The 17,091-nt window shown below is 47.6% G+C and overlaps 1 protein-coding gene across 1 annotated transcript; it reads left to right on the top strand.

Annotated features, from left to right (window-relative positions):
* Window positions 1-4,117: 4,117 nt before the first annotated feature.
* On the top strand, window positions 4,118-11,361 carry LOC109779370 (uncharacterized). Its single transcript, XM_040391464.2, has 3 exons — window positions 4,118-4,515; window positions 8,390-10,238; window positions 10,355-11,361. The coding sequence occupies exons 1-2, from the start codon at window positions 4,211-4,213 to the stop codon at window positions 9,378-9,380; spliced, it is 1,296 nt and encodes a 431-aa protein (XP_040247398.2). The 5' UTR covers window positions 4,118-4,210; the 3' UTR covers window positions 9,381-10,238; window positions 10,355-11,361.
* Window positions 11,362-17,091: the final 5,730 nt, after the last annotated feature.

The raw sequence follows: 17,091 nt of genomic DNA, 5'->3' as shown, positions 1-17,091 counted from the left end.
ATCGCGATGCGGAAGCGTTGCAAGAACGCGGATGAGGGAGTCGTACTCGTAGCGATTCAGATCACGGTTGATTCCGATCTAAGCGCCGAACCACGGCGCCTCCGCGTTCAACACACGTGCAGCCCGGTGACGTCTCCCACGCCTTGATCCAGCAAGGAGAGAGGGAGAGGTTGGGGAAGACTCCGTCCAGTAGCAGCACGACGGCGTGGTGGTGGTGGAGGAGCGTGGCAATCCCGCAGGGCTTCGCCAAGCACCACGGGAGAGGAGGAGGAGGGAGAGGGGTAGGGCTGCGCCGAAAGAGAGACGTTCTCATGTCTCTTGGGCAGCCCAAACCTCAACTATATATAGGGGGAAAGGGGGCTGCGCCCCCTCTAGGGTTCCCACCCCAAGAGGAGGCGGCCAGCCCTAGATCCCATCCAAGGGGGCGGCCAAGGGGAGGAGAGGGGGGGGCGCCACTAGGGTGGGCCTCAAGGCCCATCTGGACCTAGGGTTTGCCCCCTCCCACTCTCCCATGCGCTTGGGCCTTGGTGGGGGGGCGCACCAGCCCACCTGGGGCTGGTCCCCTCCCACACTTGGCCCACGCAGCCTTCTGGGGCTGGTGGCCCCACTTGGTGGACCCCCGGGACCCTCCCGGTGGTCCCGGTACATTACCGATATCACCCGAAACTTTCCGGTGACCAAAACAGGACTTCCCATATATAAATCTTTACCTCCGGACCATTCCGGAACTCCTCGTGACGTCCGGGATCTCATCCGGGACTCCGAACAACATTCGGTAACCACGTATATCTTTTCCCTATAACCCTAGCGTCACCGAACCTTAAGTGTGTAGACCCTACGGGTTCGGGAACCATGCAGACATGACCGAGACGTTCTCCGGTCAATAACCAACAGCGGGATCTGGATACCCATGTTGACTCCCACATGTTCCACGATGATCTCATCGGATGAACCACGATGTCGGGGATTCAATCAATCCCGTATGCAATTCCCTTTGTCTATCGATATGTTACTTGCCCGAGATTCGATCGTCGGTATCCCTATACCTTGTTCAATCTCGTTACCGGCAAGTCTCTTTACTCGTTCCGTAACTCACATCATCCCGTGATCAACTCCTTGGTCACATTGTGCACATTATGATGATGTCCTACCGAGTGGGCCCAGAGATACCTCTCCGTTTACACGGAGTGACAAATCCCAGTCTCGATTCGTGCCAACCCAACAGACACTTTCGGAGATACCTGTAGTGCACCTTTATAGCCACCCAGTTACGTTGTGACGTTTGGTACACCCAAAGCATTCCTACGGTATCCGGGAGTTGCACAATCTCATGGTCTAAGGAAATGATACTTGACATTAGAAAAGCTCTGAGCAAATGAACTACACGATCTTGTGCTAGGCTTAGGATTGGGTCTTGTCCATCACATCATTCTCCTAATGATGTGATCCCGTTATCAACGACATCAAATGTCCATGGTCAGGAAACCGTAACCATCTATTGATCAACGAGCTAGTCAACTAGAGGCTTACTAGGGACATGGTGTTGTCTATGTATCCACACATGTATCTGAGTTTCCTATCAATACAATTCTAGCATGGATAATAAACGATTATCATGAAGAAGGAAATATAATAATAACCTATTATTATTGCCTCTAGGGCATATTTCCAACACCGACCAGGCGTGGACCGAGCGGTGCAGATGGGCACCGGCGTCGGGCGACGACCGGGGCCGCGACGAGGCCGGCCGGGAACGGCACCGGCGAGGCCAGCACAGCGGCGGCCTGCAGCAGAGGACGACGGGGGGGTCGCGCGAGGGGGCGGTGGAGGCGGCTGCGGCCGGAGACGAGGCCACGACAGGGAAGGGAGCCAAGGCGGGTGCCGGCGGCTGCAGCAGAGGCGGGGAGCGGCGGTCGCGCGTAGCCAGGGCGCGCGGACCGGCTGCGGAGGTGGGCAGCGGCAAGGGAGGCACTGGGAGTTGCGGGCAGAGGCGGGCGTAGGTCAGGCGACGCGAGCGTCGAGCAGGGGCGCGCAGCCGGCAGCGGCGCTGGGCGCAGGCGACCAACGCGGTAGGTGAGCGGGAGCGCGTGCGTGTGCGGAGAGCGGCGACCGCGACGACGGGGACGGGGAGAGAGGGAGAGGCCGGGGGCCTCACCGCGGGGCCGTAGGGCAAAGGCAGTGGGCTCGAGGAGGTCCGGCGAGGCAGATCGACGACGGGGGGAAGTGGTGGCGACATCGAACCGCGTTGGCGTCTGGGCTTGGTTGGAGAAGAGGTCGAGGACGGGGAGCCGCGGCAGCCATGGCAATGGCTTGTGTCGGGAGGAAGCAGAGGCGCCAGGAGGCCGGTCGAGGAGGAGGGTTGAGGAGGCGGGTGCTGGCGATGGCGGGGCGGCGATGCACGCCGAGGCGATGGGGTCGGAGCGCCGTTTTCCCCGATCCAGATTGGGGACAGAGGAGGTCGTGGGCAGAGGAGGTCGTGGGGGGAGGAGTGGACCGGTTAGGGTTAGGGGGGAGTGGGGGAGGCCTAAGTAGGCCAGTGGCGTGGGCCGGCCTGGCTGGGCCAAGGCCCAGTTGGGCCGAGGGGGGTTTCTTTTCTTTTTCTGTTTGTTTTGTTTTTTTACCTTTTATTTATTATTACCCTTTTCTATTTTATTTTATTTTAGTTTTATAAATCATAAAGTTTGTACCTAAATTAGTACCACTAATTATACCTCTACTACAAAAAGTTTAAACCTCCAATTAAAATAGTTTAACATTTTAATAACTATAAAAGGCATTCAATTAATTCTTTTGCTACTGTTTTATTTATTTTAGAACATTCAAACACTTTTAAAGATGTTGGTTTCTCCACCATTACTACTTATGCATTATTTGCTACTACTAGAACAATTTGATTTTAATATTTGAAAACTTTTATTTGTTTGCCTTTGTTTTAAATTTGAAATTTGAACTGGGTTTCGAACTGACACGAGTTTATCCACAGTAACCGAGGTGACGTGGCATTCTTAGCGAGGGATCACTGTAGCTTAATTATCCGGGCGTCACAGTTGCGCATGATGGAATGTTGGTGAGTCACAGGTGCACCAGATCATCAGGGCCTCCAACAGTACCACATGGTACGTTGAGGTTCACGCAGCATTCACAAGTTGAAGATGAAGTTGTGTGAGTCGTAAATTGGAGTGGCTCGTGATTCTGTATGTTAGCCCTTCCTTGTAGGTGCTTCTCAAGCTGGAGGACAACATATTAGTCAAGACATTAGGGATCCTCATTGATGTTTTATCTCTCGTCTGCACTTATTTTGTTTGCTCCAATTCTATATATTCTCACGAGTAGATGAGGTGTAAGCATGTGCAATGTAGTTCCTTTTTCTACGTATGGTGATTGATTTCTTCTTTGGTAACCCAACTAACGGATGGTAATCAATCTTCAAATACCAAAACCAAACGTACAAGGCAACAATCAATTCACGTATCACAATCAGATTCTTCTTTAGTACCCAGCTTAACTCACGGATAGTAATCAATCTCCAAACAAAGGAAACAATCACCGTCGTTTACCTCTCGCCAATGTTACATAAAAATAACACTGAGAATTTAGATGCATTGTTTGTCATGGAGCTGTGGCTGGCCGATTTACATGAGTGAGGAATATAATACACATAATCCATATTGTTATGCACTAGCGCGTGTGCGTGTGAAATAGATGGATTATGGTCCCGTATCCAATAAGATGGATATGTGCGTGTGTTAGAGAGAGAGAGAGAGAGAGGGAGAGGGGGAGAGAGTGAGGAAGAGGGAGGGAGAGAGAGTGTGTGAGAATTTGATGGTAAAAAAGGTCGCCAATGTCACTTGATATGTATGAGAATATTAAATGTAATATTAAAATAATTGATATTGAACTCTTAAAGTTAATATGGCCCCGTTGCAACGCACGGGCGTTTTTCCAGTATAAGTTACTCCCCACTATGACCAGCCTTAGTGATGCTGTGTTGTAGACCCCTATTCTTGTGTATATGCCACTTTTTTGCTGTCCAGGATGTTCCCTCTCCACCACTAGTGCATTTACCCCTTTCGCACCACCAGCGCGTTATTTACCTCTTCCTATCCCCTCAATCATTTGGCTTTAGCTATTCACGCATCCTCTCTGGTCATCCACTCCTCAGTCTTCATCCTCAGAAGCTAGCTTGCTGAACTCGCCACCTCGCCCAAAAATGGAGGTGGCCGCGGGAGCAGTCGTAGGGGCATTAGTCGGTAAGCTGATCAAGCATGCCATAGCTACAGAGGAAAAGGTGGTGACCGGACGCGGGCAACCGGACCACCAAGCGCGAAAGCGGCCGGAGGAGATGTCGCTCAACAGTTACGCGCTCCTTCAGGCGTACGTTTTGATGGCGGTAACGGGGTTAGGCTACTTGGCGCTCACATGGTCAACGGTAGTTCTCCTGGGCGGCTTCGTCACCTCGCTGGGGAAGAAGGATTTTTGGTGCCTCACAAGCATCAGCATGGTACAGGCAGCCAGGTCAGTACTGCTTTAGGGGCCTCTTTGTTCTGTCCAATCTTTTTCTAGGCTCGGGGGCTCGTTCCCGCTCCCGGAGGTTCTGGGGTCGGCAGACGCGGCGCAGTGACGAGAGGTACAGTTGGCGGTGTCCCCTGGTTTGGACGCGGGTCAGCGGCGGTGGCCTTCCTCACTCAACGGAGAAGGTAGCCCGGTGGGCGGCGAGGTGCGTCCATGAATCCATGATGCCTTGGCGCCGCCGATCTTGGGATCCCGCAGGTAGATCTGGGCGGCCGCACAGTGGCCGGGGGCATTTGGCCAGCGGCTGGCTGTGGTGTTTGCCGTGGGCGGTGCACGAGTCACGCGACGGCCTCGCCGGGCTGCTGAGCGGGGGTGGGTCAGAGACTCAGAGCTCGTGGGTCGCGGCGCGGGCCGGTCTGTTTGTTTTGGTAGGTGGAGGAAGCACAGCGTTGGAGAGTTTAGGATTAGGATTAATTCCTCCGTGGCCAGAGGCATCCATAGGACGCCGTGGCGCCTGTTAACCTCGTTGGGGGATTAGGATTTGCTACCACGCCATTGCAATTCTCCTTGGAAGTGTCTCTCTGGACTCTGGAGCCCCTGATCGGCGTCCTGTCTTTCCGTTCTTGCTCCACCGAGCTGCAGGCTTCAGGCAACCATGATTGCTTCTGGGACCTGGCTACCTGGCGCACGAGCGCCCGTTCGGGCCAGCGAGCGCCCTCCTCAAAAGCAAAGTTTTACCGCACGCCGCGTCAGGACAGTCTAGAAAAGGAAAAACCTCCCGCACCAGCTTCCACCTGCATTTATTAGGGGATCAAAAACTTTAAAAACTTGTAACTTTTGATTAGAATGTCAAAATTCAAATCCGTTTTCACCGGTGGGTTTCCCGCGACGAGTTCTTCAAAACTAGACCCTACATGAGTAGGTTTCAAAGAACTTTTTTTTCCGAGCAACTTTGTGTGCTACAGAGGCAACTTTAGTGTTATAGAAAAGCAACTCCTTTTTCCTAGTATGACTACCTATCAACGGAGGATCCTTTTAAGTCGGTTACCATGACTATCAATTGACTAGTTTCACCTCTAAATCGCCTAACATAAAGACAACTCCAACGTGGATCACCAAAACGCCCCAAATATCGGAATCGACCTCTCTAGACACTTTTAGCCATCCAATGAGTCCAACTACTATCAAGTATGTAAAAACGGTCTGCTGCCCCATATGAGTTCCTTGCAGTAAAAAATAGCATGCATCCCCTATGCAAAAGTAAAAAAACATGCAACAACTTTGCTATGATTTCAGACAACTCTTACAAAATTTGAAGCAACTAGTGTCATGCATTAAAAGAGGGGTTGCTGCCCCATAAGCTCCTTGCAGTAACATCATGCAACCCTTGTGCAAAAAAAAAGAACTACAAAAATAACTAGTAGAGACAACATATATAGGTATGTTCCACCTGCTCCCCTCTACGGTCGCACCAAGGGATCTCACCCGAGGAGGGGAAAATCTTGACTCCCCCTCTATGACCCAAACTTAATTACAGGTATCTAAAACATTTAGATATTTATCAAAAAATGATCTTGATAAAATATTTCTGTTCGTGAGGATTGGGCAACTGGATACATGGTTTTAGACAAACTATTTGTTGATTGTGGGCAACTGGATACTTTATTTGAGCTAATTGTATGGTTGACTGTGGGCAACCGGATACTTTTTTAGGGCAACTTTGGGTGTGAAGGAGGCAACTATCGTGGTATAGAGAAGCAACTTCTTCTCTTTGGCCTAGTAGGACTTCCTATTAGGTTTGTTGGCGTAAAAACAAGAAAAATCGGACAAAACATAACGCCCCTTTAGTGCAACATACAAAACAACTTCACTATACTATGTGTACCTGTGAATTTTACTAACATTATCCCAACTTGCCTATCATGCATGGTTGCTCATTTGCCTATTGTTTGATAGTTAGTTGCCTACAATTGATGTGCAGTTGCCTATAAATATTGTAAATTGCCTACCAATTGATGCCTAGTTTCCTACTATTGGTAATTAGTTGTCTATCATTGCTTCTCGGTTGCCTAACTTTGCAAAAATAGTTGCCTATAATATTGTGAAGTGGTTTACCATTGTTTTTCTAAGTTGCATGCAAACACTCTAAAAGTTGCTAAAATTGAGCACCAAGTTGCCTATCGTAGTTAGCAATAGCAGATACAAGAGTATCAATGGTAGATGACTTCATAGTATTATAGGCAGTTTAGAATCAACAATATGCAACTTAGAAGTACCAGTGAGGAAGCTAGGAGAATATGCAACTTAGAAGTACCTGTGAGGAAGTTAGGAGAATGTTAGAGAAAATTAATTAGGAGAAAGTGTAGTGAAGTTGCCTATTTTTTGCACTAAAGTTGTCTCTCGTAGAAAGAAAGTTGCTTATAAAGTTGGTATGATGTTGTCTACCTCTGTTCAAGGTTATTCTCTATTACTAGTTAGTTGCTCATTGTTGGTACTTAGTTACTTTAAATTGGAGTGGAGTTGCTTCTGTTTAGCACTAAAGTTGTCTCATCTAGCGTCCAAGTTGCTTTCTGAAAGAAAGAAAAACCATCAAAACATATTCATGTGGGTATAGTTTTGAAGAGCTCGTCAGGACCTGGCTAGCCAACATCCGTGTGCTTAATAGCGTTGGTGGGCAGACTCCCGTAGAAAAGGAAAACACGCAGATCTCATACCACCCATCCCCACATAGTTCAAAATTTGAAATCATGATAGATGACTTAAATCCCACAAAAACTTTTCGATATTGTAGGCAACTTAGGTCCCTTGATGGACAATTTTCATAGTATTGTAAGAAATTGAGGATCACTCGTAGGCAACTTCGTAGTGAAAGGGCAACCTGGTTTCTGCGGTAGACAACTTATAAGCCATGTTAGAGTTTCCACTCTACGGTAAGAAATTTTCATAGTATGATAGGCAACTAAACAATCCACAACTTATTTTCCAATGTATGCAACTTAGAAATCATGGTGACCCCCCCTATTACACTGTTGCACACAACTAACTAGGTGGCTACTAGACGAAGTTAGTCATACACACGGTGCAATTCATCTAGCAACAGAGTTGCTCATGTTTAACACTATGTTGCTTCATCTAGCATCAAAGTTGCTTTCGAAAAAAAATCATCAAAACATATTCATATGGGATCTAGTTTTGAAGAGCTCGTCGCGAGGAACCCTGCAGTGAAAACGGTTCTGCGTTCTGACACTCGGTTAAAAAGTTGTAGCTTTTTGAAAATTTGAAACAGAATAAATAGATGACGTTGGCACATGCATGTGCTTTACACTACCCAGTGGATAACGCGTTTATTACAGACAGCAAACTAGTTTTGTCATCTAGCGCGTGCGCTCGCCGCGTCCATCGGGCGCAGCTGCACTGTGAAGTATTTAGGTTGCTTCTGTCTCAATCGGAGCTGCCATAAAGAACACACCCACATCAACCCACCTGCCCACACACACAAAGTCTATTGAAGGTCTAAGTTTTTGAACTTCAAAATTAACGTAGTTACCATAGAACACATCACTATTGACGGACTTTCAACAATAATCTGTGTTAATGAGACACCAAACTTGAAGTTTAACCTCATAGGTTTGGGTATCACCATTCTCCTAACCATTCAACCAGTTTGTGCTTGCTTGTCATGCTTTGGTAGCAGGCAGATGGTGCCTTGGGTCTTGGCCTTGTGCTAGGTAGTGTGTCCATCATGTAGGTTTTAACTCTTTCTTTTCTGTAAATTAACAGGTCACCCTGTTTTCCGGTTTCGGAAAATAAACATTAACTCACTCCAATTTATATTACCGACCGGGCACTGACTATGCATTTGCAATGCCACACACAGGATCTTCAACGACTCAGGGGACAACATGTTTCCTATATTTCGGAAGCTAATGAGAAAACTTGCGAGGAAAGTTTTTGCAAATCCTGTAGGTGGTTTTATAAAAAAACTGTTTCCTGATCCCTTGGTGAACGGTGGAATTACCAAGCCCAAGGGCCACAGTATTTTTACATTTCTATGGGTACAAGTTTTCCTTGTCATCGTCCAACTACTATCCATGCCGGCCCTGGCTGTGGTTCTAATTGCATGGATCCTTTATGTGTTTGGGCCCGTCGCCTGCATTGTGCTCTCACTGTGGCGCCTACGGCAGCATGATTATGGCGACACCGCAGGCGATGACAGCAAAGCGAACCTGGTGCCAGCACTGAGCATCTTCTACTGGTTGGCTATTTGCCAAGGTCTGCTCTTCTTCATTTGGTGGTTGATCGATGTCTCGGCATTGTGGGTTGTCGTTTCGTTCCGTGAAGAATGCCAGTTGCCAGAAAAGTGGGGCAGCGTAACAATTGTAGATTACCTCTATGATACCCGAGCCAAATGCTGGCGAGACCCTACATCCATCGATGGCAGGAATTTGATCAACTATGCTGTTGATTTGGTTGACTCGGAATCACAGAAAGACTATCTCTCAGGAGCAAGGATGTTGGACAACTTTATTAAGCTGGAGGCAGATGTAAGGTCCCTGCTACTCCCCTCTAGACCAAAGATTCAGAAGCTGATCGATACACTTGGGTGGAGAAGCAGCGACAGAGAACTCAGGGAGGTGGTCGCACGGATTGTCGCATACCTTGCTGGTGATATTCATTTGACCCAGTTCCCTGGAGCAACGCAGTGCATATCCTCACTGCTCGATATCAGCCTTCCGTATTGGAACAACCAACAAGGACCTGACCATCACTCAACTTTTAGAATGTCAGGAAAGGGTACTGGCGGCGCTAAGGGAAGATTGATTTCTGTTGTCAAAGGCATAGAGAAATACAGAGCAAAAAAAAATTAGAAACCAAGGTGCTGACATTCAGCAAGATGGAGTGGATAACTCATCCCATAGCAGCAAAGGAGATGGTTGGAATGAGCTCATTCTGCAAGGCCTGGCAATTCTCGAGAGGCTCGCCTTCGATCAGCACAACTGCATTGACATATACAACGCCCCAGATCTCATCACTAAGATCATGGCACCCCTGTACTCCGAGACACTAATCCAAGATATCAATGCAAGTGCATGGGCCAGTGTAGCGAATGGATCGCTTAAAGTGGTGCACAGGCTTATCCGTGCTCCGGATTGGAATGGCAAGCGCTATGTGGTCAATTGTATCTCTTCCAGCAACCAGGCACTGAGCAACCTGACGAGTTTTCTTGATGAGCGAAACAATGCTGACAAAGAACTACAGACTAGAGCCATAGAAATCCTCACAGAACTGGCTTTTAATTCGTCGGCCAACCTCAGCACGGAAACAAAAGAAAATCTAATCAAGATGCAGTTACAGATATTCCTTCATGGTGATAAAGGGGAAAAAGAAGGGGAAACAGAAAAGCTTAGAGTTACGGCTGGGAAATCACTGGCATTACTTTCCGAGACGAAAGAAATTTCTATGTTCCTCATGATGGAATGGAACAGAAGAACATTGTTGGTCGTCTCATTGCCATACTTGATGTTACGAAAGACATTATTTATCATGTCAATGAAATACGTAATGATAAGAAGATTTATCTACTCAATGAAAGAGAATTACATGATGTTACGAACCACATGACGTACAGCATCACATACAGTACAGTAGCATTGGAGATCTTGGAGAATTTGTGCACTCACTGTACATTGGACAAGGATTGTGTTAAGGAAGCTTTGCTGCCAAAGGTTAGCTTACAGATCCTTTCATCTACTTATATCTGAATTAGCAACGAGCCCACGACAATAGTTTTGTACCATCTGGGGAGTGATTTGTGTTTTTAAGAGTTACATTATTGTTGTAGGTCCTCATGGAAGTACTGGACAGTAGGCGAGACCTCCCTAGAAACGGAAGAAAAAATTCTTCATGGGATAGGTTATTGCAGAAGCTTGCAAAAAAGGGCAACAGAATAACGACAATTTTTAAAACCAAAAAACGTGAAGAAAACCAGGCAATTTCTAGACCAGAAGATGATGAAGAAAACCAGACAATTTCTGGACCAGGAGACCATGAAGAAAATCGACCGGTGCCCAAACGCAGAAGCCAAATCAACTCACCTGAACAGTCAAATGAGGAGAAAAATGCTAAAAGGGAATTCCAAGAAGCATTGTTATCGCTTACTTGGGTGATGTGTGACAAACTGATCAATGCAGGTGACTTCGATGATGTAGCTCGAGAGATTGCCCTCGGAGAAGGTGAATTTGCGTGGAAGCTTACGGACATAGTACAAGAGAACTGTGAGGCCACAGCTGATTGTCTAAGAATTGTGAAGCTTTGCGGCCAGATTGCCATATTAATGCTGAAGCGTGGCCAGGACACCGCACAGCTCAAGGAATGCGTGGACTCATTGCAAAAGGCTTCAAAGATCATGTCTAGCCTTGAAAGCTGCATGCTCTTTGCAGGGACTGATTGCGGAGTGAAGAAGACTGCCAGGCCTCTGTGTCTCCTCTCAGATGTTGCAAAAGAAGCGCGAGAATTAGTTGAAATGTGATAGTTGGCTGGTATTAAAATGTGAATGTAATTTCTACCCATGTGCTGTCTATGTATCAGGAACAAACATTCATGTTTCTTTAGCCCTCCTGACCTGGTGCCTTTTCTCACTTTGAAGCAATATTGTATTGTTGGAAAGCTTGGAATCTACTGTATATCTACTTGTAGATTGCTCCTGAATTGGTGTGGCCCCTCAAGGCTTCTTTTTCTCGCCACACATGTAAACATATTGCACGAAAAAAATTCATGTGTATAGAAAAGATAGCCACATGGTATTTTTAAGACATTAAGATTCGATGCGCTTGGTGTTTCTTGATAAAAGATGTAATTGGTGTCGTATGCATTGAAAGCAAGGAGTGTGGTCTTCGGCTTCATTTTGCTTAAGCACGCACACTAAAATCATGACTACAAAATCATAATTTTGTTGCTTTCTCTAGAAAAGATTAATAAAAAATAAATATATCTTACTCTCTGCATTGCAGGGCACTTGCTGACTTTACTGCAGCAGGAAAATTTTACCTTCCCACATTGTTCCGCTCAGAGAAGAAGAAAAAAAAATGATGTCAACAATCTGGTAAAAATCTTTTGCTCAAAAATAAAATAAAAAAGATCACTCTAATACTGTCGTCACATCAAGTTCAGTCACCCATTCTGACAGCATATATGGGTACAGATGTTGGTACTTGTAACGATGGGATCCGACCACAATGGTACTCCCTCTGTAAACAAATATAAGAGCATTCAGATCACCACTTTAGTAATCTAAATGCTCTGATATTTCTTTACTGAGGGAGTAGAATACGAGTACTTGGTCTGTAGATCAGAAGCAGAAGGTTCAACTGCAGGCGCCTGGGTATGAATTTTATCCGAAAGTGAAGTCAGAGGGACTCTCCATCACTCTTGATAAGACTTGGCAACTGCCCAGGAACCAGCATTCAGACACTGATGCAGGGAACGTCCATCCATCATGGACCAAAGACCTCTGCCTGTCCTTTGCACTATACCGGCTATTCCATTGCAGATTTGACGACTTACCATGAGGACGAAGATTAATGTATGAAATTATTGGCAAGAAGGACGAAGATTTGTCTGCACCAATAGACCACCACGTGTTGAGAGCATTCAGCGTTGATTTGCCTGCACAAATAGACCACCACGCTGAGCAGATTTGCCTGCACAAACAGATCGACCACCAAGCTGACAGAGCATTCAGAATTGCTAAGTTGGAGCTAGCGTTCCTCAACGACTACTTCTACACAAGATACCCCATCCTATTTTGGCGTGGCTTCCCGCTCATTTTGTCTTGGCACCCTCTCTTGACCATTGCTCTCATCGCTTGGCTTGGAAGGGACATCCACAAACTCTACAAGCCTAAGAAGGGGGAAACTGCGCACGTTGTACACGGGGTCAACGTTGATCTCATCATCACATCTATACACACACACGCACCGGGGAGCCCCCGCCCTCCTCCTACAGCCTCGCCCGACCTCCGCTCCCCTCCACCGCCGTCGCCCCGGGCGTCACAGGGCAAAGCCCTTGTGGCGTGGCGGCGGCGGCAGTTTTCTCCTCGGATCACGATCTGGTTGGGAGGCGGCGCTCCTTTCCGGCTAGATCGGCGGCGACATGGAAGTGGTGCGTGCGGCGGCGGCGGTGGAGGACGGCACCAGCAACGGTGGATCTGGCCTTGATGGGCTATTTCGTTGTGCTACCGATCTCAATCGCCGTCAGCGGTGCACTGCTCCTGGACTTGATCCGCAACACGAGGATGTCTGGGGCGCCGGCCCTAGGCTTGTTGGTGGTGGCCTTCTTCTTCGTTGGAGTTGGTCGGCCGGCTGGCTGTGCTCGCATGGTCATGGAGGCCGAGGTCGCAGTGGCTGGCGGCTTGGCCGGTCGGCGGCGGTGGAACATGGCCGGTGGCAGCGGCAATGTTCTTTCTGGATCCCGGGGCGGCGGCCCTGGAGTGTGGCGGCCGGTGAAGCTAGGGCTTTCCGCGGCGGCATGGAGTGGTGCAGTCCCTGTCCAAGGCGGATCTGTGACGGCGATCTGATCTACGGATTGGTTCGGATCAGAGACGGTGACGAGCACGCGGGATCCATCTCGGCGGCTCTCGCGGCTTGGCGAGCGGGGTGGGAGCCCTCCTCCTAGGCTCCAGTGGTGGCACACTCAGGCAGTGGCCGGTGCGCCAAGGCTCCTACGGTGGCACTACTGTTGCGGTTGGTCGCCGGATCTAGGCGGCTAGATCTGGGGCTTTGAAGGTGGTCGAGACAAAGCACAGGTTATCGGGTGGACTACTTGGGACGGATCCGGGTGAAAACCTGGTCTTCGGTCGATGCACCGGAGCCGGTGATGACGATGTCCTTATCATCGTTTCCTTCATGAAGGCATCATCGAGGTGAAGCTCCCAACTCCACTCAATACCTCCGGGGGAAACCCTAAATCAGCTGATCGGATGTTGGCGGCAATCATGTGTCGTTACCCCCTTGGGGGCGGCATTCTTGGAGGTGCACTCGTTCTCGCGGGACCAGCGGACGGCTTCTTTGGTGGAGCGATGCTTCATCCTACACATTCATGGCGATGGATCTCGACGGCATGGCGCAGTACAGATTCGGCGTTCGATGTGCGAGGATGGACTCGCGCAGGAGGACGACGCTGTCTGGCGTCGATGGCAGAGAGACCTGGCACGATAGATGCAACAGTACAGCTCTGAAGATGGATTGGTGATAGGTGACTGCGTCGACCTCATACCCGGCAGGCGTCCTGGTTGAGACCTCAGGTCTTAGATATTTAGATTTGGCTGCGAGGTCTGTTTGGTATTAGACCCAGACTATTAGCATCCTTTCATCAACTGAATAGGAGTAGCGACAGATGTTGCCTAGACGGTGACTTTAGTCTTACTGTTATATGACTTTATAAGGTCTTGTGTGAATAATTAATAAAGTGACCGCATGCATCGTCTAGATGCAGAGGCCGGGGGTCCTCCTCCATTTCTAAAAAAAACACGCACACACACAATGCCTGTTGTTGTAAGTTGTAACAGCTGTTGGCGTGGTGGGTTGTCAGGTTAAGTAGTTCCGTGGCGAGAGAGCTAGGCTGCTGTCGTTTGGGCAGATTGTAACTGAATCCCAAACCTGTATCTCCTCTACTCTCAATACTAGCTCCTGATGTTGCCTGTCCGCAGTTCTCTCTGCTTCTACCCTGCTCTTGTTGCTGCTGTATCAATTGGACAGGCCATCGTGTGGGCATTAGTCTACGTAGGCTGATGTACCACCGTGGCGTGGTCGATGATTCTGGGCCTTTTTCCTATCAAGATGTCTCCTCTAGCAGAGGTGAGTTAGTTTTACATGTCTCTGTTCTGTCGAATGGTTTGATCGGTGTTTCTAGATGTTTCCTCGTCGGGTGATACTTGCAGAGGCCATCTATAACTACCCTGTTTTTGTGCTGGACCACCGTCGGCGGAGGCGGCGCAGCAGAGAGAGAGAGAGAGAGATGAGAGATGAGATGAAACAGGGGGTTGAGAGGGAACGGATCATGAAACGAGCGAGCGCTCACGATCCTCCTCCCAGGTCCCCGTCACACGAACACCAAACCCAATCCAATCCAATCCACCGGCCGCCGGCAACGCCCCCAAATCAAACCGAGACAGAGCAGAAAGAGGGACCAACCACTACCGGAGAAGAAGAGCCGCAGCAGCTTGGACGAAATCAATGGCGACACTCTCCGGAAGAACGCGCACGGCCGCCGCGGGGACGGCACCGGAAACCAGCCTCGAGAACTTTTGCCAAACCCTCGGAGGAAGGAGAAACGAAAAACATAAAAACCACGGAAATGTTACTTGACGAACGTTAACTCGCACCCTCCAGCCACAGGAACGCATCAGTTGGGCTAGAGAGGTGTTTGGAACACTTTTGCGCTCAAACGCCTTTTATTTTTTTAGTTAATTTGTTTTTCATTCAGTTTTTTTTTTCATTTGAAAAAAAATTCCAAAAAACCGGAAAATTTCCACTGTTTGAAAGAACAAACAACCTGAATTTCTTAGAGGTGATTATTTTTCTAAACTTGCCATGTGCATTTTTTTATTATATTATATGTAGGATGGCAATTTCCATTTCTTTTTTAATGCCCCCATGGCAACTTTTTATAATAGCATGGAATTTTAATAATTAGTAACATGACATTCTCATTATTAAGAGCATGACATTTTTAGTATTAGTAACATTACATCTTTTATTTGTCAACAGGATAACATTTTTATGATTACGAGCATGCCATCTTTACTCTTATTCTGCTTCTGTCTTGCTTTACTCTTGTGTTGCTTAAATTCTTTTGCCACAATCTGATTTTCATACTTGTTCTAGTAATATCATCTGACAAATTTTGGTTAGGAGACATAGGAAGTAAAGTATTTTTTTTTTGAGAACTTCCTGTTATTTATGTAACAAACGGCTGATGAAAAAGAAAGTGAAAATCATGTGTCAGGACAAACTGTATTTTGCCTCTTTATTCCCTGGGCCATGCTGTCAATTCGTCTCACTTTATGCTTAAAACTGATACATGGACCATGCTGTCACTTTAACTCGCTTTTGTCAAACAGACTGCATTGTGACCAAAGTCACATGTTCAAAATAGATTGAATTATGCACTACACTATAGCCAAAGTCACATGTAAATTTCCCGCAAAAAAAGAGTCACATGTACTCCCTCCGTCCCAAATAACTTTGTAGTATATAGTTAGTACAAAGTTGAGTCACTTAATTTGGAACGGAGGGAGTAAAGACTGATTCAGCTCCGTTCATAACCTTCACATTGATAGATATCATCGTATCATCAGGAACTTACATTATAGCTTAATACATCATCACGTATAAAGATAGCTTCACCGGTTCCAGCGCTACAGAATACACCAAACAGACTATCTACAAAACACACCAAATACAGCAACTTGCAATGACAAGCAAACATCTTCTCAGTCGTTCACCTTTTTCTTAGCACCTACAACTTGCAACGGTCGCACACATCTCTTCTCAGTGCTCCATGGTTGACCACCCCCTGGAGGAGATCACCCCGAACAAATTGATTTCAGAGCTGGCAAAAGTTCAGCTAAGTAAACAAGTAGAAGGACTGGTCCTAGCTGAGGTCTCATCCCTGCAAAGACAACAAATATACATTACTTGTGCTGCCTTAGTATCCATCTCTTCTTTAATTCTAACAGCGACTTCTCTACAGGAGGAGCTACAATTGAAGCTTGAGCCACATCAAACTCGGGATGTGCTAGGAAAAGTACCAAGCTTCTCTCCAGGCACACGCATTAGCCAATTATACATGGAGCTAAACACATTACTGTCCTACCGATCGCTGAAAAGAAACATGGACTTCTTCGGATTCGTCGGAAACATTACAAATTTCTTCAGAAACAAGACATCGACAACTTGCCTGGACGGCACCTATTTGGCGTCGGAGGTACAACCTAGCTGCGGGAATTGTTGCACTTCACCAACTTCTTCATTGCTTCTAGTACTCTGCTCGTTGATGAGTTTGATCATTATCGTCATCTTCATAGTGATTCTGGGTGTGCTCGTGTATCATAAATTTTTGTTGCATAGCACGTTCCCCTTCACAATAGCGCACGAATTGGTGTAGCCCCCGAGCCTGTGATCGACTTGCGGGGTCAGGCAAAGGGTCTCCATTGATTTCTCAAAAGGCAAACAATGCGTTAGCTCAGCCCCATGGCGGGAAGACGACGTGAGCTGCCGGGCTTGGATGCCCAGCGGAAAAACCGGAGCCAGCCACGGCTTGGTCTTATTTTGTCGTTGGAGACGGTTAACTTCGGAGGACCGAGCGGGCGGCGGGGGACTTGGAGCTGCCCAAGTCGCGGGACGACGTGCAGCGGGTCGAAGCGAAACTTCAAGATAAACTATTACAACTACGACTATAAGAAAAATGGCATAGACGTTAACACCGCATAGACTATGCCGATTAGTTGACTGAACTTTGGGGGTCGTTGATGCTAATTGTATTACAAAACAAACCTCAAGCATGAGTTTTTTTTTCTCG

The sequence above is a fragment of the Aegilops tauschii genome, chromosome 1 (assembly GCF_002575655.3).
Source record: "Aegilops tauschii subsp. strangulata cultivar AL8/78 chromosome 1, Aet v6.0, whole genome shotgun sequence".
Classification (NCBI taxonomy): Eukaryota; Viridiplantae; Streptophyta; class Magnoliopsida; order Poales; family Poaceae; genus Aegilops; species Aegilops tauschii.
This window is presented reverse-complemented; position numbering and strand designations above follow the sequence as displayed.

What these genes read in the sequence shown, in the direction of transcription:
- LOC109779370 (XM_040391464.2), top strand. Translation starts at nt 4,211, where the DNA reads ATGGAGGTGGCCGCGGGAGCAGTCGTAGGGGCATTAGTCGGTAAGCTG. An exon ending in AGCATGGTACAGGCAGCCAG is followed by an intron (nt 4,516 to 8,389) that starts GTCAGTACTGCT and finishes TGCCACACACAG; the next exon opens with GATCTTCAACGACTCAGGGG.